Source organism: Trachypithecus francoisi, unplaced genomic scaffold (assembly GCF_009764315.1).
Source record: "Trachypithecus francoisi isolate TF-2019V2 unplaced genomic scaffold, Tfra_2.0 Lachesis_group20, whole genome shotgun sequence".
Taxonomy (NCBI): domain Eukaryota; kingdom Metazoa; phylum Chordata; class Mammalia; order Primates; family Cercopithecidae; genus Trachypithecus; species Trachypithecus francoisi.
Genome location: NW_022681466.1, coordinates 69,936,718 through 69,964,265, shown reverse-complemented (window position 1 = coordinate 69,964,265; position 27,548 = coordinate 69,936,718). Strand labels below are relative to the sequence as shown.

The window sequence follows — 27,548 nt, the reverse complement described above, 5'->3', positions numbered from 1 at the left end:
CAGAGAACAGGATCCAAGACACCACTCCCTTCCTCAAGGGTAACCCCTACCCACCCCACCTCAGGAAGAGACGCAGAGTCTGTCTCCCCTGCGGGGACTGGGAGTCAGACAGGTACTGTCAGGGTGGAAATGAGAAACTGGGTCCGCTCAGCCAGCCTGGTCTCCAGCAAGGGCCAGCCAGTGGCTCCCTGACCTCACTTCCCACACCACCACCTCCCAAGTCAGCCTGCCCAGGGAGAGAGGACAGCCGCAGGGACAAGGGGCTCCCAGCCCGGCTGAGAACATGGCTCTTTGGCCCCTGATCTCCAGCCTCTTCCCCTTGTTCCTTTCCCTTAGAGGACAGCTTTATGGACTCTCCGACTGACCTGTCAACCATACCCCAAGCAGCAGCTTCTCAGGAAGCTCTCACCCTCCGTGCCCAGATCCTGGGGCAACTCCCCTGTACCTTTTTTATCGGATCCGAGTCTAGGACTGGCCCCGGGTGCCACAAAGGGTGGCAGATGCTGGGTGAGAACTCTGTACCCAGTGGAGAGGTCTGACTGCAGCTCCAGCGAAGTCTCCAGCTAGCCGTGTGGCCTCAACAAGTCACTGGGCCACCTCAATCCTGTTTCCTTATCTGCCAAAATGGGGCTAAGTCTTGCTTATTTACTTCACTTGGCTGTTGAAAGATGAAACAAGATAATACTTGTAAAATGGTCTGAGGAAATACGAAACTGCAGAAGTTTCAGACCGACCAGAACTGGCATTTTCAGAGCGGCGGAGGCGCCCGGTCAGAGCTGCTTGAGGACTCTGCTGGGCAGACAGGGTTGAGCCAGGTGATCTCGCTGCTCCTGCCGCACGCTTCCCTACAGGCCTCTGCCTCCTTTTGCAATAAAATGACCCAGATGCTGCAGGCTGGCAGCTCCATCTCAGGTTTCAGTGCAGGTTTATTTCAGTTTTATATTTTATTCCAGGCAAGTGCTTATTACATGGATAGTATTCATGTCTCGGTAACTAAAGTCTTGGAGCATGAACAGCCACTAGAATACAGTTCAATAGTAAAAATACAGTATGTACAAAATTAGGGTTTTTGTAGTTTTTTTTTTTTTTTTTTCCCACACAGCAGATGTATCCAAACACATAAAAATCTCTACAGTCTGGGGTCGCTACAGTTTATATTTCAGGAAACAGAGACAGAGTGGCCGAGTCCTCACTGTAAACAAGGGCCACCTCTTTGGGGGTTGGGGGTGGGACCCTGGGATGGGGGGAGAAGCAGCTGTTTCTGGAGAGAGAAGGGGTCACGGTGACCCCCAAGTTACCCTCCAGGCATTCCCTGCCTTTGGCCCCCCCAAGGGACCAACCTCCCCCTCTCCCCGAGGTAAGGACTCCCAGCCAGTGAGCCACTCTGAACATCGAAAGGTAAAACACGCATGAGAGGTAAGATGTGTGTGTGTGTGCGCGTGTGTGTGTGTGTGTGTCCCAGGCTGGAAGGGCTAGGGAGGGAGTGGCAGGCGGTCCCCCAGGGTGAGGACAGATGTGGTCCTGACAGCTCTCAGGGGGAGACGCCCAAGGAAGGGCTGGGTGGTGGCTGCCCACGTGGGCACACAGCATCACAGCGTTCACAAACGACAACAAGAACAACAGCAACACCCATCGTCACTAATCTGGACATAGTCATTCGGCACTAGATTTGCAGGCCCCCACTGCTGGGGGACAGGGACGGGGAGGGGCAGCGGGTGGACGATGAGGTATCTGTGCAGGCCCAGGGGCCACTGGCCTCAGGATGCAGGGAGAGGTGGGCAGGCCGAGGGAGGGGCGAGCTCCACACACTGACCGTCCGGTGGGTCAGGCCTGCCATCGCTGTCACAATGGGAATAGCAAAGCTGGCTCTCCCAGAGCCAGGGGGTCTGGCGGAGGTGGCTGTGCTGGGGTGGGTACAGGGCTCAGCCTCTGAGGGTGGCGACCTGGTTTGTAACTGTCCCTTTACCCACACCAGGAGAGAGAAATGAGGAAACAGTCCCCTGGGAGATGTCCAGGACCAGGAGGGAATGGGAAGGGAATTCTTAGGCATCTAAGGATTCTTTATTTCAAAAGAAAATCTATTCAAGACCTTTGCTGACCTCCTCTGTGCCTGCAGGGCACTCCAGGAAATCCTCAACTCTGTCCCCTCCCTCCTGGCCCCCTCGCCTGCCCAGGCCCCTGCCCCAGCCCATCAGTGTGAACTTCACACCCAGGGACACCGGCTTCCTCCCGCTACACTGAAAGGCCACTGGTGTGTCCAGGTGGGGAGCGGAGCATGCCTGACACAGGGCCACTTGTCGTAAATATCCACACACAAGGACAGGCCAAAGCGGGCTGCCCAGGCAGAGGCAGAGGCAGAGGAAGCCACGCCCTAACACGGAGCCCCTGACTCCTGCCGGTTCCACGCTCAGCCGTGTCCTTGAGCCAACACGGGACCTTTTCTCAGAGAAAGGTGGTGCTGCCCAGCAGCTCCCCGGGGAGGGCCCACTCAAAAGTGCCCCCTGGAGAAGCCGGGTGTGGAGGGGATGGGAGGACACAGGGCTGAAGCAGAAGCAGCAGCCCTAGCTCCGGCCCTGTTCTGTACAGGCCCCCAGGGTTGGTCTGGGGACAGGCTTAGGGCTTAGCTAAGCCGCTGCGTTTTTACCTTTCTGATGCCTCCACGATGTGGCTTCTACGCTCCTGGAAACAAGACCAGCTGCTGGTCCATGTCTCCCAGACTGTAGGAGGCGCCCAAAGCCCACAGGCCGCCAGGCCCAGCTGTCCCTCGGAGGAGTGCCCAGCACTCAGCAGAGATCAGAGATCAGGGGCTGAACACAGGACAGCGCCCCTCTTTGCTGCCTTCTGGAAGCCAAGAGCCAAGCCCAGAGCTAGGGACTGGGGACAGATGCCCAGTGGCTCTCGTCCCATCCAGACCCAGGCTGCAGGAGACAGGGGAGGGGGCAGGACAGCCAAGCCCTTCCTTCCCCACCTCAGCCTGCCCTCCTGAGGTCCAGAGCCCAGTGGCAGGGCTTGGGTTGAGGACACAGAAAACTTGGCAGTGGCTGGGTTTGGTTTATTGTTGGTAGAGAATCATTTTAAGTAGTTTCTACGGTAACGAATCACAGTGACTGCAAAAGGGTCAGAGAACCCCAGGCTGGGGCCCCACCTGTCCGGGTGGGACTCCAGACCAGCCACTTCCTATGATCTGTCACCTGTGCTCAGAGCAGGGCCCCTCATCACCCCAGTCCGCAGCTTTCTGGGCCAAGTGGCTTCGGTTCTGCTTCCCCCATTTCCCCTGCAAAGACCTGGGAAGAAAACACTGAAGCTCCGGAGGAAAGCCGGGGGCCTGGGCCACCTCACCAGACAGCAATAGCAGCAGCAGCACAGGAAGGTGGGGCAGGGCAGGGGAGAAGTCAGGGAGCGTGATATCCACATCACACTGATTTCCAAGGACAGGGAGGGAAGCAGGAGCGGCGCTGGGGCTGGCACTGGGCCGGACAGGTGGCACGTTCCACCAGAGTCTCGCATTTTCTCAGTCATCTTACCAAGTCCTAGTGCAGCAGGGTGGCCCCCTGCCCTGTGCCCAACTCCCTGGGTGGCCCTTCCCTCCCTTGGCTCAGAGTCTTTGCACCCCCTTCCCCTAGGAGGCCTGGGGGTGGGTGGGGGGGGCGGGCCTGGGCCTGGCTGGAATGTGTGGAGCTGGTGGGTGAGAGAGTGGGGGACAGGTCCCCCTCCCTGTCCCACTGGGGGCCTCTGAGTGGCCTCGTCCTCAAGCCAGCTTGAGCGTGCTGACTGGGAAGGAGGGCATGGTGACCATGGTCACAGGGTTGAGCACAGTCTGGCCCACCAGCTGGGGGTGGTGCACCACCTGAGCCCCCACGGCCGGCTTTGCCATGACAGTAGCCGGGGGCCCCAGGCCGGCTGTGCCGTTCACTTGCTGGTGCGAGAGGGTGTGGGCGATGTGGCTCACTGCCACGGGCTGGCTCACTGCCACGGGCTGCGGGTACAAGGGCAGCTGGGAGCCCAAGTGGGCCACATGGTTGAGGGTGGCAGGGTGCACTGTGATGTGCCCAATGGGGGGTGTGGCAGGCGCCAGCTGCACAGCAGGGCTGGGGGCCGAGGGGGCGATGTGGGCGATGTGCTTGCCGCCTGGCCCCTGCAGAACGTGGTTCACAGTCTGGATGACTGAAGCGTGAGTGGTGGCTGTGTGGGCGATGACCGTGGAGCCGCCCCCAGCCGTTGCCACCAGATGGGCCGGAGCTGGCACCAGTGTCTGGGCAGGGGCAGCCGGTGGGGGAGGAGGGGCTGGCAGAGGGGTCTTCTGCTGTGGCTGCTGCTGCTGCACGGGTAGGTGGGCAGGAGACAGGGCCACGGAGTGAGGGTGAGGGTGCGGGTGTGGAGGCAGAGGTGCAGGGGTGGTGCTGGGGGGTGGCAGCGTGGACTTCAGCAGCTCCGGCTGGGGACGATGGCTCAGCTTAGGTGGGCCCAGGCCCGCCCGGTCCTCCTCCATATCCTCGTCTATGTTGTCCTCACCCTCTGTGGGGAACACGGGGCAGGAGCAGGTCAGAAGGGCGGGGAAAGCAAGCGGCTGGAGGCGTAGATGCTCGTGGGGGCGTGGGAATGTGAGGGGGCTGGGACTGGGGCCATCTTTTCTAGTAGGCAAGAGCCTGGCCAGGGAGGCCGGAATTTGACGTGTAACATCTGAGGGCTGTGGGGCCAGCGCGGGGGCTGGGGCTCACCAGAGGCGGTGGAGGTGGAGGCCTGGTCATCCTCGGGCTGGCCCGTCTGCCGCAGCACGCGGTCAATCTCCAGCACGTCCATCCACTGGCTCAGCTCGTGCTTGAGCTCTGCCAGCCGCTGTTGCGTGGCAATCTTCTCCCGCGCCAGCCGCTCCATCTCATGCTCGTATTCCTTCTCCTTCCTCTTCAGGGACTGGGGTACAGAGTACAGGACAGCAGAACACCCTAAGCAGCAGCCTTGGGGCCCAAAGTCCCCACAAACCTCTCCTATCAGCTGGCCCAGAGGCAAGTCTGTGGCAACCAGGGGACCCAGCCTGACGGGGGCTGCTGGAGACCGCACCTGTCCTGGTCCATGCCCCTGCCCAGGGGGGCCCAGCATGTGTGGGCTCGCTCCACTCCTCCCAGGGAGTGTGGGCTCTTGGGACAGGCCCCACTGGAGCAAGCTCAACCAGGCGTGCGGGTCCTTCCATGTCCTCCACAACTCATCCTCAGGGCTTCTCTGCCTCTGGCCCCCTCCCTCCCCCAGAAGCCTATCCACTTTCCACACTTCTGCTAGGTCACCGATGCCATGAGCAACCCTCTACAGAACCCCAGGATCCTCCGCTTCGACCTCCTGGTTCACTTGTCTCCCTGGTAACTTCAACATCCTTGGAGGATGACCCAATAGGCAGTGACACGACCTCGCCCCGTCTCATCTCCAGGGATCGCCTCCTTCCTGGCTGCTGGTCCGCACCTGCTCCCTGACCTCCTGGACGACTCTCCACTGTGCGCGATGCTTCTCAACAAGGCTCCACTTACATGCTGCCCCCCATCAGCCTGCCCACTGCCCTCCAGACTCCCCGGGCTGAACCACCCCCAAGCCTAGGAATGTGCCCCCGTCTACACCTGTACTTGGGCTAAACAGATCCATGAGAAATGGCTCTTGCGTCCCATGACCCAGCTCCCCTCCACACTCAAAGCCTTTCCTGTGCTCCGACCTGACACTCTTTTAAATCCTACTCTTTTAAGTCTCACAGACCTCCCTGCTGGCAGCTTTCTGCCCAGGCACGTCATAACCGCTGTGTCCACCAGCAATGCCAACACGTGTGTCCTTGCTGCCTTCCGAGTCCCTTTCTTGGCCTGCTCTTGAGCTCCTAGCTTCCCAGGCTTACTGGTCATGTCCAGGTGCAGGGCCCGCGGGCTCTTCACATACACAACTCACCAGCTGGCTTGGTTTTCCTCCCTGAACCCCGTCTGCCCTCATCACACATGGATCCTCCTCTCCTTACCCCCTAGATCTTATCTGCCCGTGCTCCAAGACCACATCTGAGCCCCTACCTCCCCCACTGTCCTTCTGTATTTCACATCCTCCTGCCTCCAAGACCTTCCGGGCACCGCACCATTTTTTTCCAGGCTGGTTTGCATTTGGGGTAGATTTTTGTTTTATTCCCCTCCCCCACTCTCCCTCAATTTTTTTTTTTTTTTTTAACTGTTTGTTTTTTTCAAACAGTTTCGCTCTTGTTGCCCAGGCTGGAGTGCAGTGGCATGATCTCGGCTCACCGCAACCTCTGCCTCCCAGGTTCAAGAGATTCTCCGGCCTCAGCCTCCCGAGTAGCTGGGATTACAGGCATGCGCCACTACATCCGGCTAATTTTATATTTGTAATACAGACAGGGTTTCTCCATGTTGGTCAGGCTGGTCTTGAATTCCCGACCTCAGGTGATCTGCCCGCCTTGGCCTCCCAAAGTGTTGGGATTACAGGCGTGAGCCACCGCACCCAACCTACTGGTGTTTTATCTTTGATTCCCCGTCACCCCTCACCCCTGGTTCTCGTCTTTCTTGATCAACATCTTTTCTTGCCTCTGTCCCCTTCCCTCCCTATATCTCTTACTCTCCTCCAACCTGGGGGGCAGTGGTGTGTAGGAGGAGCCATAGGCCTAAGAGTCCATCTGCTCTCCTTCCTGGAGCCCAGAGGCAGGAGAAGGGGGTGGCATCTCCAGCCCCCTAGCCCTGAGGAAAAATAGGGTTCTTCCCACTCCACCCCTCCCTTTCTCCCTGCACCAGGACTGGGCCACTTCTGGTGGGCAGTGGGTCCCAGATCGGCTCACACTAAGAACGTTAAGAACTGCAAACAAAATTTCTATTAAATTTTGTGTCTCAGGAAAAAAAAGCGGGGGTGAAATGAGAAGACCCCATCTGCCTGGGCAGTAAATACGAGGCTGTCAGATAGGACTTCATCAGGAACTGGCTCATACAATGTCTCTCACATACATATGTTTTGTTTTTCTGTCTCAACACACACTGTCCCTGTCCGAGCTGTGAATGAAGGTGAGGATGGCTGCATAGTCTGTTTAGATCCCAGAGCCCACGGGCGGCCAGGAAGAGCTACGCACAGGGTGCTTACTCGACCCCAGGGGAAGGATCTGGAAGGGTGCTGTCCCGACTCCTGGTGACCATGTTCCTTTCCACCTCTGTCCTGTCTCTTCCCTGAATCACAGGGAGAATGACAGTAACCCATTAGACCCAGGTTTCCCTGCTTTCATCCACTAGGGCGGGGGTCCCCAAACCCCAGGTACTGGTCCGTGGCCTGTCAGGAACAGGGCTGCACGCAGGAGGTGAGCGGCGATGGCACAGGACCACCTGAGCGCAGCCTCCTGTCACATCAGTGGGACATGCGATTCTCAGAGGCAGGAGTCCTCCTGTGAACTGTGCACCCCAGGAGTCTAGGTTTCGTGTGCTCCTTAGGAGAGTCTGACTAATGCCTGATGGGAGGTAGAACACTTCCATCCCGAAAGCAGCCCCGCCCTCCCTCTCCATGGAAAAATGGGTCTTCCAGGAAACGACTCCCTGTTGCCAAAAAGGCTGGGAATCGCTGCGCTAGGAGCACTTTCACTGTTCTGTAGCAGCTTTTCCTGACCACGCCTGGCAAAGTCTCTGACTCCACCCACCAGTGAGGCCAGCTTCCCACACCCCCTGCACAGATTTCTGCCCTCACCAGTGACAGGTGTCTCTAACCATTAGGGCCTGCAACACATAACCCAGGTAAAGCCCTGCTCTGTAGTGGCCTGAAACCTGGCAGCTCGACACTTCTGTTGCCAGTCCCAGGCCACACACAGCCCGCTCTGTCATTCTGGCCTTAACAGTTTCTCTCCATTTTCTGCTAGGAAGACAGTAGGAAACTCCCTTGCCCCTACACACACACACCTGTGTGGCTTTTCTTTTTTTGGAGACAGAGTGCCGCTCTGTCACACAGGCTGGAGTGCAGTGGTGTGATCTTGGCTCATTGCAACCTCCGCCTCCCGGGTTCTGCGATTCTCCTGCCTCAGCCTACCTAGTAGCTGGGATTACAGGCATGTGCCACCAGGCAGGACTAATTTTTGTATTTTTAGTAGAGACAGGGTTTTGCCATGTTGGCCAGGATGGTCTCGAACTCCTGACCTCAGGTGATCTGCCCCGCCTCGGCCTCCCAAAGTGCTGGGATTATAGGCGTGAGCCATCCTGCCCAGCCTGCGTGTAGCTTTTCACCTGGCTCTGAGGCTGTATCAAGGGGCCCTAGGTGAGTCAGCTCTCACTTGAACCTGGCTGCTGGGGGCTGGAAGCAGCAGTCCTGAACTCAACCCACCTGTGGGCAGGATATAGTTCTAGGCCAGGGAGTGACATGGATCAAAAGCTTCCTCTTCTCACCTAGTCCAGTTCTTCACAGGCCTAGAGGCCCCTGCAAGATTTCCCCAGGGTCTAACTTTAACCCACATTGCTTCATTCTAAACCCATTTCCTTTCTGTGACTACCTGGATGCACACTTTGGTACCTATTTTTCTTGTCTCTGTCCACTTTTCTGTGGCTGTCTTCAAATCTTTGACCACCTCTAAGCCACTCTGGATTCTGGCTGGGGACCACTGCCTTCTTCCCACAGCTTCCTGCTCTCAGCATACAAAGCCCCCAGTCTTCACAGCCCCACTGGTCTCTCCAGGACCAGCTCTTGACTCTGCCCATCTCTGAGTGACAACCGTCCTGACCACGTTCGTGTTTGTTCTTGGAGACGGAGGTCTCACACTCTGTGGCCCAGGCTGTCCTTTGAACTCCCTAGGCTCAAGCGCTCTTACTGCCTGGGCCTCCCAAGGAGCGTAGCTGGGACTCAGGGGCGAGCCACCGTGCCTGGCTTATTTCCAAAAAGCATCCTGTTCCCTCCTGCTGGGCTGCACCTGGGCTCCTGGCCGCCACTTTGCTCTGTCCCACCCAGACTTATCCTGCAGGTCTCAATGTCCTTTCCTCGGGAACAACTATCCTCCCTCCCCAGTTCCGGCCGCTCGGTTCCTATGATGCCCATACGGCTGTCTTCTGTAGAGTGACTTGTTCATCATCTGCCACAAGACCCAGCCTGGGAGAGCGCAGACCCAGGCTTTTTTACCTGCTCGCCACCCTTTGTCCAGAAGCAGACACTTCGCTAAAAGCACCTCAATGAATAACTGAATAAATGCTTTGTAGACAGGCCTTTGAGTTTCCCGCTTCTGTGACCAGCACCAGAATGGGTGTCCCTTCTGGACAGCCTGGGGCCCACCCCGGGCTCCTACTTCAACGGGCCCAGCAACTCAAGAGCTTCCTTCTGCGGCTGCCGCTGAGTCTCCTTCCGATTCATTTCCAAACCCACACGTTACGCAAGGAGCTCTCTGCAAGTAGTATCTGCAAAGAGGAACTCGCCATGCCGTCCTTCCTATTTCTCAAAAGTCATAGCTACATGAATGTCGGGATTGCCAAGAAGTGTCTACATGAACACCCTCAGCCAGCCCTGCGACTAAACTACAACCAAGCGCACGTTCTGCAAAACCATTCCAGAAATAAACCACCGGCCTGTCGCGGCCTCCGGGCCCCTGTCCCGCTCAGCGCCCCGAGGCCCCACCCCGAAGCACGCGCGCACCCACGCGGCCGCGGCTTCCCTGCGTCACCCTCGCCAGCCGCACCGCCCTCCGCAACTCGGGAGCACCGCCCCCGCCCGCTACAGCCAATCCGCGAACCCGGCCCCGCCCCTCCCGGCTGCCCGGAAGCGGCCTGGAGGCGCGCCAGCTCCGCCCCTTGGCCAGGAGGGCGGGCGGAAGGGCGCGTTCGCGGGAGGCGGTGAGGGAGCCGCCCGCCTGGAGCAGTCGCGAAGCAAGCAGCGCCTCCGCCCCTCCCTCAGCAAGTCAGGCTCCGGTTACCTCAGGGCCGTGACCCCGCGGTCGAGGCCGGGGGAGGGGCGGCGCCCCGCGGCTAGCTTCTCGCGCGCTGGACCCTCCTCGCCACCCCTCCCACGGGGCCCGCGACCCCGCGCGGCCCCCGGAGCTTCCTCAGCGGGTGGACAGGGAGAGTCCCGACTCGCCGGCCCCCGCCCCACGCGGGCTGGGAGCCCCACGTCCCTCCATCCCCAACGGCTCCCCGTCTCTGCGGCCGCCAGCCCATCCCCCACAGCCTGCGGCCCGACGCGCGGAAGCCCCGCCGGTTTCCAGGGAAACCGAAGCTCAGGCCGCCATGGCAACTGCCTGACGTGGCGGCGCCCCCGGCCCCAGCGCTGCAGAGGGAGCGACGCCCAAAGGGAGGAGACGCGCAGCCGGGAGGGCCCCAAAAAAAGGGACCCCCCCTCCCCCGTTCTTAGCCCAGGAGGAAGGAAAGCGTGACGTGTTTCAGGCTTGGCTGCCCCGGGGCTCTTTGCCGCCCAGTCAGATCGCAGTTTTCCCCGCCCCAGGCGTAACCCTACACTCGGGCCGTGGAGCCTCCACGCGCGCTCCGAAGGACCTTTCTCCTCCGGCGCACATGGGGCTCGGCCCGCGCCGCAGCGTGGACGGGGACCACGCCCAATCCTCCCCGCAAATAGCGACAGACATTCGGGCGGAATCTGGGCTCCCGCCCAGGCTCTGCGGCCGGGGAGGAGGCGCCGGGCCGCCCCATGCCCTTCCCTCCGGCGGCTTCACCGACACGCGCGAACGGGAGCCGCCACCGGGACTCGCACCAAGCGTCACGGTGCGCGCCTCACGGCCCCCGGGATACCAAGGCTGCGGGGGCTCGGGAGCGGCGGGGGAGGGGAACCGCTCCCTCCTCTGCGCACGCGCGCCCTCGCGGGCAGGGAGCCCCGCTGACGTCAGCCGGGCCATGTGCTCAGCGCCCGCGTGGAGGCGGGAGGGAGGCGCGGGGGAGCCGCCGGGGCGGGAGGGCGGGGCGGGGAGCGGCCGGGGGAGGGGCGGCGGAGGGAGGGCCGAGGAAGCTGCGCGGCGCCGGCCTCCGGGCCCCATACCTGGATGTACCGCAGCGCCGTCCGCAGCACGCTCAGATTGGACGTCTTCTTGTCATCCACGTTGGGGATGTTCCGCTTCAGGGTCTCAAAGCACTCCTTCAGATGGGCCCTCCTGGAGAGAGGGGCGAGCGCCCGTCAGCGGTGCCTGGGGCAGGGCTGGGATGGGGGGGAGGCAGGGCCCGGGGGAGCTGGGGCCGAGGGCCGGCGGGGCCCGGGCCACACACGCGCGCGCGCGCGCGCGCGCACACACACACACACACACACACACACACACACACACACACACACACACCTGTTCTTCTCCAATTTGTTGTGGACTTCTCTGGTTCCGATCCTGAAACCCAGACAGATAGGAGGCTCAGGGAGGAGGACTCGGTGAGACAGCCTTCCTGATGACCCGCGCCGCCACCCCCCAAAATTGCCACAGGCTGTTTGTCCCCAGCATTGTCTCAAAGCAGCATGGGAGATGTTTGCCCTCTGCCATGCTGCGCCCACTCCCTGGAGGGCACATCTGTACTCATAATCACAACTCCTGTCACCCTCCGTCCCACCAGGAGGGAGACAGGAGGGCTCCTGGGACTCAGAAGCAGCCAGTTGACCCCCGCCCTCACCCAAGAGGCCCATACTCTGTCCAGAGGCCTGGGAATGCCATAAGCCTCAGCCTTGGAGGGCGTTAGAAAACACAGAAGCCTGGGAACAGGGGGTAATGGGACATTCCTTCTTCCCACGATAGAGATGGGCACAGTGAGGAGGTGTTCAAATGAAGGGGGCACTTCTAGGCTGGGGAGACAGGACACACATCTGAAGCCCCAGCCGGGGAGGGTACCTTGTCCTGCACACAGCCCAGGGGATGGGCAGCTCTCCTATTCATCCCAGCAGCCCGACCCTGCCACACCCCACTCACCCCCCTGGCCTCTTCTTCTGTTCACTGGATTTGACTTCTTCAGCTGGTGCCAACTTCAGGGTCCCCAGGGTGGGTGGGGGCGGCTGCTGGGGGGCCAGCTGAGGCTGGACTCCAGGGTGTGGTGCTATGGTCAGGATAGGCGTGGGGAGGGGCTGCAAAGGCTTGGGGCTGCCAGTGGGTGGAATGGTGGTCTTCGAGTCCGGCAGTAGGGGAGCAGGGGTGGGCACCTGCGGCCTGCTGGGCAGGGGGGCAGGCTCCTTAATGCTGAGTCCAGGGGTGCTAACCAGGGCTGGTTGACGAGGCGCCAGGGGCAGAGGCTGGGCTGCCGGGGGCAAGGGTGGGGGTGGGGGTAGTGGCTGAGGGGAGTTGGTCACCACAGGAATAGGAATGACAGTCAGTGGGGCAGGGGTGGCAAGTGGTGGTGGGGGTGCGGGCGGGGGAGCCGGCGGAGACAGAGGCAGGGGTGGTGCCTCAATGCGGGGTTCCTCCACAGGTAGGGCATGTGCCAGCCTGGCCAGGCTATTGGCCTTCTTCTGCTCCTGCTCCCGCTCCCGCTCCAAGCGAAGCCGCTCCTGCTCCTCTACGCAGAGAGAACACAAGGGGGGAGGGGGTCTCAGCAGGGCCCCAGCACTCCAGTCCTAACGAGTCCTCCGACCCTAGCCCAGTCAGTACTCAGTGATACCCCTGCTCAGCAAGAGACTCCACAAATAGCCTACCAGTCCAGCCAGGCACAGGGGAAAGCGCAGGGGGCGCAGCAGTGAACACACGGAGCAGACCTGGTCCCTGCCAGCAGGGAGGACAGTCACAGGGGCTGACAGTCCAGGCTGCAGGCAAGCCAGGTGGCCGTGGAAGGGAAGGGCGGAGGAGAGCTGTCAGAGGGTGCTGCAGGCCACCTGCCAGCCTGCAGGGTGATGAGGAGGGCGGGTGAGGGCAGCGAGGGTCAGGAGCCACAGGGCTGAGGTGGGAGAGGTGGGCAGAGGCCCAGCCACCCAAGACTTCGCACCAGAGAAGGGGGTGTGCTGACAGATCCCAGCTTCCGTGGAAGGCGTTTAACAATGTTTACCAAGCACCTTCTAGAAGGCAGGCAGTGTCTGCATGGCACAGATGAAGGCAGTGAAGCTCAGAGAGCAAAGTGATTTGCTGCAGGTCCCACAGCAAGCCTCCAGACCCCTGGAGGACACTTGCCGTGCTCACAAGGAAGTGCCTCGCACACATTCACAGTGCCTGGATCGTCACAAGAGCCCCACATCACATCACAGGCAGGACAGGGACACCACCCTCATTTCACACATGTGGAAACAGCCCAGCACTCCTGACTCCGAGGCTAGGTCCCAATGCCTGTTTTCCTCAGGGACCATTCAACAGACATACTTAGTCCCTCTCTGACCCTTGTCGTGCTGTAACTCATTTCTCCGAAATCCCCAACATTCCCACCATCAGCAGCAGCAGCGCCAGCATGTCCTGTCCTCCAGGCCCAACGCATCCTCTGACATCCTCAGTGACACCTGCTCAGCCTGAGACACCACAAATACCCAAGCAGTCCAGCCAGGCACCTGCCTGGTTCTGGGTGAGAGAGGGCAGCTGAGGAGGAGGAGGCACAGCAGCGACCATTTCTCCCAAAAAAGAAGAGACTGGGCTCTTCAGTAGGGGCTGAGCAGGGCAGTGCACCCCACCATCCGCTCAGCATCTCTGCTGAAAGCCCAGCAGGAAGGCAAGGCCCACTCAGGAGCTGGCTGCGCACAGGGGAAGGGGAGGCACCTCCATCTCCAGCCTGCCCCGTCCTCTCCCAGGCCCCACCATTCTGGTTCCCTGGCTACGGGAATGGCCCAGGCCCTTGGAGTCTGCAGCCCCCAGGCCAGGGAGCCGCCGGGACAAGCAGCCCTCTCCTCTGGCCCCGGATGCCGCGCTCCGCTGACAACGCGGCAGACAGCTCGGGCTGGTGGACACGCCCCAAACACCTGGGCAAGGGGTGGCGCGGGGGACTGGAGTCGGCCAAGGCCCCTGAGGAGGGGAGCACCCGCCTCCCACACTCTTACTGGCTTAGAGGCCTCAGAAAACTTGAGGTCTCAGGCCCTTTGGCCAATCAACAACTGGAGTGTGAGCCAGGCCTGCTCCCAGCCCCGCCCTCCCGAAGAGGGAAGAGGCCAAGGAGGAAGCGGAGGGGGAAGCGTCCTGGGAGGGGAGGCCTCAGTGGTTTCCCAGCAGCCAGAGTTCAGGGGCTGGGCCAGCCAGCGGGCTTCTTCCAGATCTCCCTAGCCCTTCGGGAAGGGGCGATGCCAGGCCGGTGCAGGCCTGCTCCAGTGCGGGGCACTGGAGGTTACCTTAGGTAAATTACCGCCCGGGAGAAAACCAGCCCTGCGCTCCCGCTTCCCACAGACCGCACTGGCCAAACAGCCTGCTGAGTTCCAGTGACAGGGCCCTTCTCAGTTGGGCGCAGCCTCAGTTGTCTCCAGCCCCTTCCCCTACCCCAGGAGAAGACTCTGGATCCTAGGGCTTAACACAGCCCCCACCTCCATTCCTTTGGCTGACAGACCTAACTTTTCACTGGCCTTGAGACCTGTGCTCCACTCTCTATAGGCAGAGGGACGATCAGGGCCCTCCCTGAGTCACAAGGACAGGTGGGACCCTAGAGTGCAAGCCAACCCCCATTCCCCATATTTTAAAGCAACCCAAAGCTCACCTGGGAGGTAGCAACCTCCTTCTCACCTGCCCTCTCTCACCCAGAACCAGGCAGGTACACCTCACAGGTGCCAGGAAGGACCCAGTTACACCTGGAGCAGCATGAGAAAGTTCCACGGGTGGTGAGGAAGAGGAGCTGCCCGGGGCCAGATCCAGCCCCCCAGAGCTTCCTGCCCCTTCCCACCCAGCGGCAACCCTCTCCCTGTGCACTGGAGAACCGCCAAACTGGTGGTGGCTGGTGCTCCCTCAGGAGCACCCTGCGCTTAGGCTCTTTAAAAGAATGTTCTGTGCATCCACCAGACAGTGCGCCCCCTCACATGCCTCCCTGGGCTCCCCCCAGAAGCTGCCCCCAAAGAATTTAGCTCTTCTGCAGTGACCCAGGGGCCAAGGCTTCAGCCCACACTCAAGAGCATGGGCAGTGTGCTCCCTTCAACCTTCCCAAGCGACGGTTGCCCAGGCACTCTGCAGGCACAGGGCTGGGGTGGAGGAGTCCACACTGGTGGGCCCCAGCAGCCACAGGAATTGTCCCATCTGCTCGATAAACAGGGGCTTGGTGTCTAAGGCAGGCCCAGGGTAAGCCTTGGAGAGTTGGTCAGGAGCCTCTGGACACTCCAACCAGCTCCCTCCAAACAGGGCAGAAGAGTTGTATCTGAGCCACCTCCATGAACACTGGGAATGACCATGCCAGGCCCTCCAGCTGAGCATCAGGACAGCTCTGCCCTTTCCTCTCTCTCTCACAGGCACACAGGTCTGCAGGGTCCTCATGTGAGCAAACTGGCTGGTCTAGGTCAGAAACCCATGCTTGCAGTTGAAAGGGAGAATGGACAAGAAGATCCCTGTCCAGAGCTGGTTCTAGGTCCTGGGAAAGTGTTCTGGTCAGCAGGTTCACCCTTCCCTAGGTCCTGGGAAAGTGTTCTGGTCAGCAGGTTCATCTACCATGTCCTTCCCTCCAGTTTGCCCTGCCCCAGCTCAGAGGACAGAACGTCAAGAGGGAGAAGAAAATTCTGGAGGTGAAACTGCTGGGACCGGTTCTGGCCACCTGTACATGAGTTTTTGAGTAGATCTGGCTTTCCGCACCTACTCGTCTCCAAAGACCTCTGACCAACACCAAGAAGCGGTGACCAGGCCGCTGAACTCGGCCTAAACAGTGGGTACTCGAACTGCAACGTGTTGGTGCCGGCAGCAGGTGACTTAGTCTCTCCGAACCTTGTGCACGGTCTTCCTCTGACCCCAGTGCCCAAACGTGGGACATTCTTGGTCACCACGGGCACTCCCCACTGCCAGACCCTGCTCTGGACCACCAAGGCGACAGGCGGGGAGTGTTGGTGACGTCCCCGCCCATCACTTCTGCAAAACCCAGGCATCTGGGTCTCACATATCTCCAGTGACTCTTGACCTTGAGAGGCCGGTCGCCCCGACTAGGCCGGCGGCCCCGCAGCTCCCCCGCCCCTTGCCCGCTGCCGCTCCCCGCTCCCCCCCCTCACCGCCCGCCGCGGCGGCAGCACACGGCGGCGCGCGCGCACACAACACACTACTACCTCCTGCATGACTCATCATTGAAGCAACAATAGGCAGAGAGAAAGGAAAGGAGGGCGCAGCACTCTCTCTACCACAACCAACCCTGCCGCGGGATTCTGGGGGGCGGGGAGGGCACAGGAGTCCCCGGGTCCTGCACACACACCGTTCCAGAGCCGAGGCTCTGGCAGTACCCTGGAAAAGGGAGGTCTTTCCCCCCAGCTCCTCTGCAGCACCCTGAAGCCAGGGACCACCAACAGGGCGCGTGAAGATAGGAGTCATTAGTCTCTTCCCTTTAGAGGAAGCGCCGAAGTTTCTTTCTCAACCTGGCTCATTCCAGCGTGGCCCCGGGTGATGCCAGGGGGCATGGCTGGAACGTTTTGGGGATCAGTGGAAAAATGTGAGCTCTAAATGTCTCGTCGCCCTGCGATTCTGAGGGTTTCCCTTGCTCTCGGGATCAAATACGGGAGGTTAGGGGCGAGAGCCGACAGGTGAGCTCGGCTCCTCCCTCGCAGGGCAAAGGCTCTCCCTGGGAGGTGCCCAGAGGCCGGAACCCGCGTCCCGGCCCAACCCAGCGCAAGGTCCCTTGCCAGCCCCGCCCAAGCCCCGCCCCCGGCCGAGCGCGAGGCGGTGAGGAGGGGCCGGGCCGCGCCGTCCCCAGCAGGAGTGTCCCCGGTGCACGTGGTCGGGGGCGGAGCCCGTCCACGTCACCACCCGGTGTAACCAACGGGCTCGGAACGCAGGCACACGCAACATTCCAGGCGAGAGCGGGTTTGGAACGCGCAGACACGCCACATTCCACACTGGCTAAAGCGGGGCGCAGCGAGGGGGACCCGGGGGCTGCCCCCCAGCGACCCGCGAGCCATTTCGCAAACGCCCAAGTAGCCCGGCTTTCACCCAAACCCCGGACGCGCGGCCCAGCCCAGCTCTGGGAGGCGGGGTCAGGCGGGGCTGGCCAGGATCATAAGACACGCGATGTCATTTCATTCTGCAAAGGCCGCCTCCGCCCCAAGCGGCGCGTAGATCTGCCGGGAGCGCCCCCCGCACCCTCCCCACGGGGCCAGGGAAGCCGAAGAGCTGCTCGGTGTAGAGTAGTCCCCACCCCCACTCCGTTACACACACGCCCACTCGTGTGCTATACACACGCCCGTGTACACGTCCGTTCATCTGCTTTTCCCGAGGCTCACATCACACATCCCCCGTGCACACACGCACGCACACGCGAGCCTGCCACCCCCACGCAACACCATTCCTCACCCCACCCCCCGGCTCACACATCCTCAGTGCCACCGAGGGCTCCGCTGGCCCACGCAAAAGCAGCCCCCCACGGAAGGGGCACAGGAGTGCCAGGCAGCCGCCCGCAGGTGCCAGGTCCCTCGCTGCATGTTAATGACTTCATTAATTAATTTCACTGCCCACATCACCCCTCCCCGGGCGGCGGCTCTCGCGGGGAGCCGTGCGCTGCCAGGCTCCGCGGGCCGCCCGGGAGGGGGCCCTGTCCGCGGTTTCGCGTGGGTTCGGGGACCGGGGTCACTCGCTTCCCCTTCCCCGGTGCCCCAGGGGCCCAGCCCGGCCGCTCACCACGTGCTCTCTGTTGTTGCTGCGCTTGCCATTCCAGGAAGCGGGCCGCCTCCAGTAGCGTCTCTATGCTCATCGCGCCGAGAGCTGCCGGGGGCGCGCCGGGGCCGAGGCTGCGGCCCGCGAGCCGGGCACAGGTCAGGCTGGCGGGCAGGCAGGAGGGAGGGATCACCTCCGGGGGGCGACAGGGCTGGGCGGCGCAGTGCACTCCGCAGGGAAGAACGGGGGAGCACGGGGAGAAAAATCAATGTCTCTCAAAATATTGCAAAATATAAAATTGCAAATTTAAAAAAATGGGTGCAAAAAAAAAAAAAAAAGGCCGCACTGCCTCTCTTCTTCCCCTCCCTCTCTACCTCCCTTCCGATGCCTCCCGCCCCGCGGCCCCCGGGAGTCCCGCCGACAAGAAAGGGCTTTGCAACAAGATGGCGAGGAGGCACCGACACACACAACAAGGGAAGGAGCCGCGCTGCCCCCGGCCGCCGCCCCCGCTACTACACCGGGGCCACAGCCAAAGCCCGGACCGGAGCCCCCGCCCGCAGGGCCGCGGCGTCTCACGAAGGGAGGGGCGGGTCCTGCGCTGCTGGCCCCGCCCACTGGAGCCAGCGCGCGCACACGTGGCCCGGGCAGGGAGGGAGAGGTCAGAGCCGGGTGTGCGCGCCGTGGTTCCGCTTTCCAGCTGGCCCCGCCCCTGCTGCAAGCCACAAGTTGGGCTGGGGCGGCGCGTTTGGGTCGTTCACGACGAAATCTGTCCTGCTTCAGATTTCGGGAGGGAGGGAAGGATGAACAATTCAAGATTTAACAGAGCTCCAATCAGAATATTCCGGGCCAGGGAACCTTGGGAATGGCAGAGACTGGCCTGACCCTGGGTCTCCACGCTCCACCCACTCGCGACCTAAATCCCGCAATCGCCTGGCTGTCGCAATTCCCCCGGGATCCGCCCCTGGGCGGAGCTGCCGGCGGCTGGAGACTGTCAGAGAACCAGCGGAAGGAGCGGAGCGGGAATCCGGCTCCGCGTTTTGTCTCCGTTCCTCCCCCCGCAGTGCGTTCGCATCCTATTAGGCGACGTCACCGGGCTGCGGGCCAATGGGCGGGCAGGACAACACGGCATGGAGCAGCTCCACATGGACACCCCGCGCCGCCAGCCTTCGGTTTAAAGGGCCAGTGTCTGCAGGTCACATTCGCGGGTGCGGATGGGGCCACTGGGCGAACCCAGGGTGGGACGCCGTAAGGGAAATCCCGCAGTCATGCCCTGTCCTCCCCCATTCTTTTTCGCCACCCTCCATTTAAAACCAAGCCTTTATCTTTCCTTCCCCTAAACCGCAGTCTTTGTCCACGCGTATTCGATGTGGGTGGAGACACGGACTGTGCCACCCCATAGGCCACCCTTTGCTCTGAGGCCGGGGCCCGGACAGGGAACACGAAGCTCCCGCAGCCAAGGCCCTGGGGGCGTGGCCCAAATCGGGAACAACAACGTGGAGGGCGGAAGCCCGGCCCTCCCCGCGCCTGGCGACCGGCAGTGGGCGGGACGCGGGGGCGGGGTCCGCTACGTCCGGCTGGAACCGCGCTTTCCAGAGGGAGGGACCCCGTCGCCCGCCCGCCTGCCTGCTTCTTCCTGGCGCGAGTGTTTAGGGGAGCCCGGGTGCAATCGGAGAGTTAGTCCTTTGAGGCCGGCGGGCCCTAAATCCTCTCACTTCACAGATAAGCAAACTGAGGCCGAGACGGCCAAGGACTCGTCTAAGGTCGTTCCGTATTCCACCTGCTCCTCTCCCCCAAGGGGGGAGCACTGCCCCCTGACCCCAGGTACGACTCTGAAGCCAGTTCTGGGGGAGGGCCCCCAATTAGAAAAATGCCAGGGAGGAATAGCAACCCTGACCACTTAATACACTGTGTTTGGGGCAACAAAAATCTTCACCTGAGACCCCATTCTGCTGTTCTGCTTCCTCGTTGGAAGCCACACGAACCCCACTGGTACAGCGGCAGCGATGGACCCCCGGAGGCTGAAAACTTATATGGAGCATCCCGGAGCATGTTGATTGTGCTGTGCCAGTGCGGGGGAAGTACCCTCAGTTCTGTCCCCAGGCCCCTTTCTTTGCTCACCGGTCCAAGAAGTGGGGGGCAGTCAGTGCCAGTGGGTTTAGAACTCCACAGCCGCGGCTTCGCCATCACACAGAACCAGAAAGCAACCCTTCATGAGGCGGAGAGGCAGGCCTCGGAGCGTTCCTATTTTAGGGACTGGTTGGAAGAGAGCTAGAAACATAGAAAGAGGGCAAAATGTTTGCTGGCTTTGCTCCTTTCCTTTGAGGGCATCGTAATGCATCCTGGGGGGAAAAAGTCTGCACAGATCCTGGAAATCAAGAACGTCGTGAACCACCGGAAGGGGCTGTTTGCCAGCGCTCATCTACAGAGGCCTCTGAGCTTTTCACATTGAATGCCCCAGCATCTAGAGCTGAGCATGGAGAGGTCGCCACACACACAAATGTCCAGGTAGGTACCACTGATTTTGCGTATGATGAAGCTGGAGCAAAGGCGGATTAGAACGGAACAGCCCAGTTCTTCCCCATGGGATGGATGCCGCTTTGCTGGGAGGGCTAGATCTGTGCTGGCTCCAACATTGCTTCCTTTAAGGTGTCTGCCACTTGCCACCAGTATGCTTGGGCCTTTGCACAACTAGAGAAAATGGGAAATTAAAAGGCACTATATATTAATAGGCAGCAGTGGAACAGGGACAGACAGTCCCTGACTTGTGATGGCTTGACACAGGACTTTTCAAGTTAGCAATGGTTGTAAAAGAGAGAATCTAGCGTGCGCTCCTCAACTTGGGATGGGATTATGGCTGGTGAAACCCGTCCTAAGTGGAGCCGCATCTGTACATGATAGTGACCTGAGATAATGCTGGCGGGCAAGTTCTTATTTTGTGTGAGGTCAGTGCCGTGGTGCGCAATGCTCCGTCCAGCTGTCCCTTCCTGCTGTCCTCAGGTGGCCATGCACTCAGGCAGTCCTGGAGTTTCTGCTGAAGGCTGAGGTTTAATTCTTTGTACTCTTCTTTGTCACTGCCCAGCTCTATACCATTAAGTAGGCACCTCTCTGAAAGACAGTATTCTTAAGACGCTGTTCGCTTCAGGGGTGAGGAAGCAGGAGATAAGAGTAGAGTGAACAGATTTGCCAGCCTCTCCATTGCCCCCAATACCCCATCTGCTCCAGAGCTTAGTGGAGATGTTTGCTATTTAAAACAAACAGCCTCACTGGCTTCACATGATCATCTGTTTATTTGGGTCATGTGGGGACAGCAGCCAGGGGATGTTAGGCAAAAACAAGGGTTTAGAAGGGAGGCTGCCGGCTGGGCGCGGTGGCTCACGCCTGGAATCCCAGCACTTTGGGAGGCCGAGGCAGGTGGATCACTTGAGGTCAGAAGTTCAAGACAATCCTGGCCAATGTGGTGAAACCCTGTCTCTACTAAAAAAAAAAAAAAAGAAAGAAAATTAGCTGGGCGTGGTGGCGGGTGCCTGTAATCCCAGCTACTGGGGGTGGTTAAGGCAGGAGAATCACCTGAACCCAGGAGGCGGAGGTTGCAGTGAGCTGAGATCGCACCACCGCACTCCAGCCTGGGCAACAGAGAGAGACTCCGTCTCAAAAAAAAAAAAAAAAAAAAAAAATGCAGGGCGGCTGTTTCTAGGCCTGTTGTTGTGTACAGGAACCTGGAAATGGCCAAAAGGAATACCTCATCAACCAAGCTTTCCCTGGTTGGGGAATGGACAGTGGGGGTGGGAGATGCCTATAAATGGGGATGTGAGGGTCTGAAAGGAGAGGGGAATGAATAGGAGGGCTGTTTAGCATTTTAGCCCCAGCTTCCTGTCCAAGCGGGTGGAGCCAAGATAGAAGCTGGCAACTGTACTCACTCAAGAGAAAGAGAAGTAAGTCTTTTTGGTTTCAGCAGAAAGGTTAGCAGGTTTGGGGAATTACCCAAAGGCCAGCCATCTCTAAAAAGGTGTTCCTTAAGTTTTTCTTGTTTTGAGATGGAGTCTCTCTCTGTCGCCCAGGCTGGAGTGCAGTGGTGTGATCGCGGCTCACTGCAACCTCCGCCACCCGGGTTCAAGTGATTCTCCTGTCTCAGCCTCCGGAGTAGCTGGGATTACAGGCATGCACCACCACGCCCGCTAATGTTTGTATTTTTAGTAGAGACGGGGTTTCACCATGTTGGCCAGGCTGGTCTCGAACCCCTGACCTCAAGTGATCCACCTGCCTCAGCCTCCCAAAGTGCTGGGATTACAAGCATGAGCCACGGCGCCCAGCTGTTCCTTAAGTTTCTTCATGGCTTCTAGGTGCTTAGTACCTTTGAGCAGGAGAAAAGCTGGCTGTCCATCATTGTGACTTTCTCAGGAGACGCTTTCCATTTTCAGTCTTCCTCCCCAAGTCTTGTGCATCCCACCCCCACTTCAAATTTCATTATGTCCTCCAATTATTTAATCTTTTATTTTTTTCAGCAACCACAATAAGAAGCACCAATTCCCCAATTTTTTAATACGCTGAGCCAGAGACATCCCCTTAGTGAAACTGTCTTCCTGTCCCCCCACCACTCACCCAACAAAATATCAACTCCAAGAGCTACTAAAATCAGTGCCCTGACTCCTCCAAAGCCTGAGTCGGGAGATGGGGGAAAGGGCGTGAAGCCAAAAGTACAGATGTTCACAGTAGATCCCAGAAGGTGTCCCAACCCTTCAAGCCTGACGTCTCATCGTTTGCAAGCAGCTGAGGAGCTTTTCACATACCATCATTAAAACAAGACCCATGGGAGGAAGCTGGCTGCAGGACGAAGAGGAAGCAAGAGAGGACTAGTACACTCAAGACATACCAGAGAAGATCCATTTCATAAATATTTATTGTGTGCCTGAGGTGCCAAGCACTAGGCTAGGTATGCTGCGGCCAAGGCCAGGGGACCTCTGGTAAGCCAGAGTGGGACGAAAGGTCACAGAGCGGAACTCCGCTCCACAGTGATAATTTGCAGAAGATGAGTTTTGCTGTTCACCGCTGTGCGGACGCAGCACCAGAGACAGGGCTATGCGAGGACCCAGAGGGCGCCGCCGTGCTCGTTTGAGAAGAGGCAGCCTCCGTGTCTGTGGGTTCCGCACCCATGGAGGCAACTAACCGTGGATCAAAAATAGTCAGGAAAAGAAAAATACTTTAAAAAATACAAGAAAATATAATACAAATTAAAAAACCAACACAGCACAAGAACTGTTTACACAGCATTTTCATGGTATGAGGTATTTGAGGAGCGCAGAGATGAGTTAAAGGATATAAGGGAGGATGCGGGTAGGTTACACATAAGGGGTTTGAGCATCACCCCTGGACGGGTTTTCGGGGGGCTCCAGGAACCAATCCCCACTGGACAGTGAGAAGCGACTGTAATCCTGTTTTTCTATGTAGAGATAAAAGAGAAATTCAGTGGATTTAAGGCTGGGCCAGTCAGCTGAGCCTGGTTCCCCCAGTCTGAATGATGAGCGGGGCTCTGAATTCCTTTGACAGAGGTGGATCCATTCAGTCCTTTCCCCACCCCAAGTGAGCTGTCAGAGGACCTCTCCTGAACTCACAGAACAGGTCCAATCAAGTTCCACTTCCCTATTCACGTCCTTTCCAGAAGGTGGGTGCGGTGGCTCACGCCCTAAGTTCCAGCTACTTGGGAGGCTGAGACAGGAGAATCGTCTGAGCCCAGGATTTCAAAGCCAACCCGGACAACATAGCAAGATACTGTCTCTTAAAAAAAAAAAAATTGTAGCCTCACATGATGTCATAGCTGAAGAGTTAGGATCACGGGGTCTGGCCTCCCAAGAGAAGGTGTATCCGAGGTCACGAAGCTGCCAAGCGTCAGCTGGGTTGAGAAGTGGCCTGATCCTCTTCTTTGGCTGTCTGCGCCAGGCCTGGGGAACTGCTATCAAGTGTGGGGTGGTGAGTCCCTGAAAGCCTCCCAGAAGTGGGTGACGATGGAGAGGGAACTTCACCCCTCCTAGTTACAGACAAGAATAATCATTCACTTTGCTTAGTGGCACCCAATCAACAAGCTTAGCAGATGAGCGGGAAGACAGGGAAAGGGAATCAGACTTGGGGTCCAGGAGCTCACAGGACCCCATTCTGCCCCAGGCCCCTCAGGAATGGAAGAGCTGCTAGCCGGACCTGAGTAGGTCGCCATGACTCACTGGGGCTTTTGTCTGGCATGAAAGGTGACGGGAGAAAGGGGCACATTTTTATCCAGGCAGCCACCGTGGGTGTGGACACTGAGTAATAAGGAAAGAAATGCAGTTCAGAAGCAAAGAGGGAGGAGCCAGGTCCTCTGAGCTCTTCTGAGAAACCAGAGCCCAGTCAGGCTCTGCAGCTAGAGTGGAGCTGCCGGTGGCAGCGGGTTAGAAGCGTGGCGGGAGAAGGCTGACCCGGCAGAAAGGCACAGGAGATGGACGAGGATGCCAGGGATTCCTTTACAGAAAAAAAGAGGTGGCTTTATGACAGCAAAACCAATTCAAGTCAAGGGAGTGGGACTGGGCAGAAGTTATGAGTAAAGCAGGGCGGAGTCTTGCCATGGGAGTCAAGAGTCTGCTGGATCACGCAGGGGTGGGGACATGGTGATAGGGAAGGCGCCTCCCAGGACTGATGGGCTGCAATGCGATCATGCCTCACACAAAGGACTGAGGTCCATGTCCCAGCAGCCCCAGTTCACACCCAAATGCAAGGCTGTAGGGTCCAATCTTGAAAGTCGAAGAGCTCAGCGGCCTATGCCAGGAATGAGGCTCTCTCCGGAGGCAAGGCCAAGAGCAGTGGCCGGTCACTGGCTGCACAGCCCAGAGCAGATGCCACAGAGCCAGGGCTCAGCTCCAGGTGCACTATGAGAGCTCTCCCCAAGGCCCCAGGGCCCGCTGGGAGAGGACACACCGCTGCTGCCCAGCCTGCTCCAGTCCCTGTGCCATCAGGGACACCTCAGTGGGGAGTGCTAGAGCTTCCCAGCCACCTCTCTGATGAGCTACCCTGAAACAGTGCGGAACCATTTGTTAAAGACAGGTCCTTAAACTTCACACCATACACCAGTGTAAATTCAAATGCTAAATGTAAAAAATAAAACCAAAATAGCCATAATAAAATATAGGAAAACATTTTTCAGCTTTAGGGTGGTAAAGGAGTTTCCACCCATATAGGCAAGCCAAGAAAATATAAAGACACAGTGTGGTAGATCTGATTACCTCGCAAAGCTATAAAAATAAAACAAAATCATCATTCAAGAAAAGAACAAAAGGGCCCAGCGTGCTGGCTCCACGCCTGTAATCCCAGCACTTTGGGAGGCCAAGGCGGGCGGATCACGAGGTCAGGAGATCGAGACCATCCTGGCTAACATGGTGAAACCCCGTCTCTACTAAAAAAAATACAAAAAACTAGCCGGGTGTGGTGGCGGGCGCCTGTAGTCCCAGCTACTCGGGAGGCTGAGGCAGGAGAATGGCGGGAACCCGGGAGGCGGAGCTTGCAGTGAGCTGAGATCCGGCCACTGCACTCCAGCCTGGGTGAGAGCAAGACTCTGTCTAAAAAAAAAAAAGAAATATAGAAAAGCTGAGCCTTGCCAATACTACAATCAAATTCAAACAACGAAATCATTTTTTGCCTATCAATTGATGAAGAATTTTTCTAAACTAGGTTGCTGGTGCTATCGAGAGGTGTGGTGAAAGCAGCGACTCATGGAAATGTCAATGAGCACACTGGTTTATGAGCAAATTCATCGCACAGGAAGAGACTTTTTATTTAAAGAGTCCTATCTTCTGCCTCAGGAATTCTTTTGCAAATATATCCTAAAATAAGAAAAATGCATAAAGATTTTTATCGTTTTTAATTCAATTTTGTTTTTTGAGACAGGGTCTCGTTCTGTTGCCCAGGTTGGGGTGCAGTGGTACAATCACGGTTCACCGCAACCTCCGCCTCCTGGCTTCACAGGATCCTCCCACCTCAGGCTCACAAGCAGCTGTGACTATGGGTGCACACCACCATGCCCGGCTAAGTTTTTATATTTTTGTAGAGATGGGGTCTCACTCTGTTGCCCAGACTGGTCTTAAACTCCTGCGCTCAAGCAATCTGCCTGCCTGGGCCTCCCAAAGTACTGGGATTACAGGGTGAGCTACTGTGCCCAGCCATAAAGATTTTCATACAAAGATATTCACCAAAGCACTATTTACAATAATGAAAATAAAACCAATCATGAAAGTGAAGGCTGGGCACGGTGGCTCATGCCTGTAATCCCAGCTACTTCGGGAGGCTGAGGCAGGAGAATGGTGTGAACCCAGGAGGCAGAGCTTGCAGTGAACTGAGATCATGCCACTGCACCAGCCTGGGCGACAGAGCGAGACTCTATCTCAAAAAAATAAAAATAAATAAAGGAAAGTGAAAACCAGAAAATCCAAGTTTCCGACTAGGAACAGTTGGCTTGCTGAAGCAATGTTCACAATACTGACGGCATGTGAAGAAAACAGGGTTGCTACTATTAGCAGGGCTTGTCACTGGGCAGTGTGGTTACCACTAATTTTTATTTTTACAAGTTTTCTGAAGCATGTTAACTTTATAATAAGAAAGAAGTTATATTACTAAATGAAAAAGATTACAAAACAGTAAGATACCATATGATCCATATTTTCTATGCAAAAAAATATACATATAAAAATACAAAAACAACAAAATGTAAAATAATTTGAATAGTATAATTCTAGTGTTATTCAATATTTTCTAAAATTTTTCTCAGACAGGGTCTCATGTCACCCAGGCTAGAGTGCAGTGGCATGCTCACGGCTCACTGCAGCCTCGACCTCCCTGGCTCAAGTGATTCTCCTACCTCAGCCTCCTGAGTATCTGGGACTATAGGCGCGTACCACCATGCCCGACTAATTTTTGCATTTTTTGTAGAGATGGTGTTTCACCATGTTACCCAGGCTGGTCTTGAACTCTTGAGGTCAAGTGATCCATCCGACTCAGCCTCCCAAAGTGCTAAGATTAAAGGTGTGAGCCACAGTGCCTACCCTTCTACCATTTTTATAATGAAAATGTACTGCTTTTTTTTTGAGACGGAGTTTCGCTCTTGTTGCCCAGGCTAGAATGCAATGGCGTGATCTCAGCTCACCGCAACCTCTGCCTCCCGGTTCAGGCGATTCTCTTGCCTCAGCCTCCAGAGTTAGTTGAGATTACAGGCGTGACACACCACACCCGGCTGTTTTTAGTAGAGACGGGGTTTCTCCATCTTGGTCAGGCTGGTCTCGAACTCCCGACCTCAGGCGATCCGCCCACCTCGGCTTCCCAAAGTGCTGGAATTACAGGCATGAGCCACCGTGCCTGGCCTGTCCTGCTTTTTAAAAATAAAATCGTCAGACTAAGAATTAAAAAAAAAAAAAACCTTGAAATTGTCAACGGGGGATAATGCTGGCCTGTCCTGTATCAGAAAGGGCCTCCCATTCTTTGGGATCTCACATCTCTTATCTCAGCTAACTCCCCTGCCTGTGGGATGTATTTCCCATCCTACTCTTTCTTTTGAAAGCTTCCAGTTCACTCCCCAAAGCAGATTTCATCTTGTTCTCTGCCCACAATACCTAAATCTGCTCTTTCTACTTCTTCACGCTGAAGCTCCCCAGAATTCGCTGATGCCATTACAAAGCTCTGTTGGGCTGGACTGGGGCGAGGTTTCTAAGGTGGAATGGTGGGACTTAGTGGAAGACTTCAGACCTGGTGGGAAAGGAGAGGGAAGAACAGAGATTTGTACTCTGGAGAGCTGGGTGGATGGTGAGCAAGGCAATGGAAGAAGCAGGTGCAGACTATCAGAGGAGTTTCACACGGCCATGGGCCAGGGGGTGAGGAATGAGGACGCTAGAAGTTCAGGACAGGTCTGGATCTGGAGTGGTTGAGG

General features: G+C 57.9%; 1 protein-coding gene and 1 long non-coding RNA gene across 3 annotated transcripts; both read right to left on the bottom strand.

Moving 5' to 3' along the window:
* Positions 1–908: 908 nt before the first annotated feature.
* MNT (MAX network transcriptional repressor) lies at positions 909–18,085 on the bottom strand. Of its 2 annotated transcripts, none has more exons than XM_033185114.1 (6): positions 17,639–18,085; positions 11,864–12,443; positions 11,252–11,293; positions 10,960–11,071; positions 4,719–4,911; positions 909–4,515 (listed from the first exon to the last, which is right to left on the bottom strand). In XM_033185114.1, exons 1-6 carry the CDS (start codon positions 17,709–17,711, stop codon positions 3,749–3,751), a joined length of 1,767 nt encoding a protein of 588 aa, XP_033041005.1. In that variant the 5' UTR covers positions 17,712–18,085; the 3' UTR covers positions 909–3,748. The 2 variants fall into 2 exon arrangements, with proteins under 2 accessions (XP_033041005.1, XP_033041007.1); XM_033185116.1 differs by lacking the exon at positions 17,639–18,085 and adding an exon at positions 13,298–13,899.
* Positions 18,086–22,094: 4,009 nt separating this feature from the next.
* Positions 22,095–26,754, bottom strand: LOC117067929. Its single transcript, XR_004430900.1, has 2 exons — positions 26,701–26,754; positions 22,095–24,646 (listed from the first exon to the last, which is right to left on the bottom strand). It is a non-coding gene; the product is annotated as an uncharacterized LOC117067929 (long non-coding RNA).
* Positions 26,755–27,548: the final 794 nt, after the last annotated feature.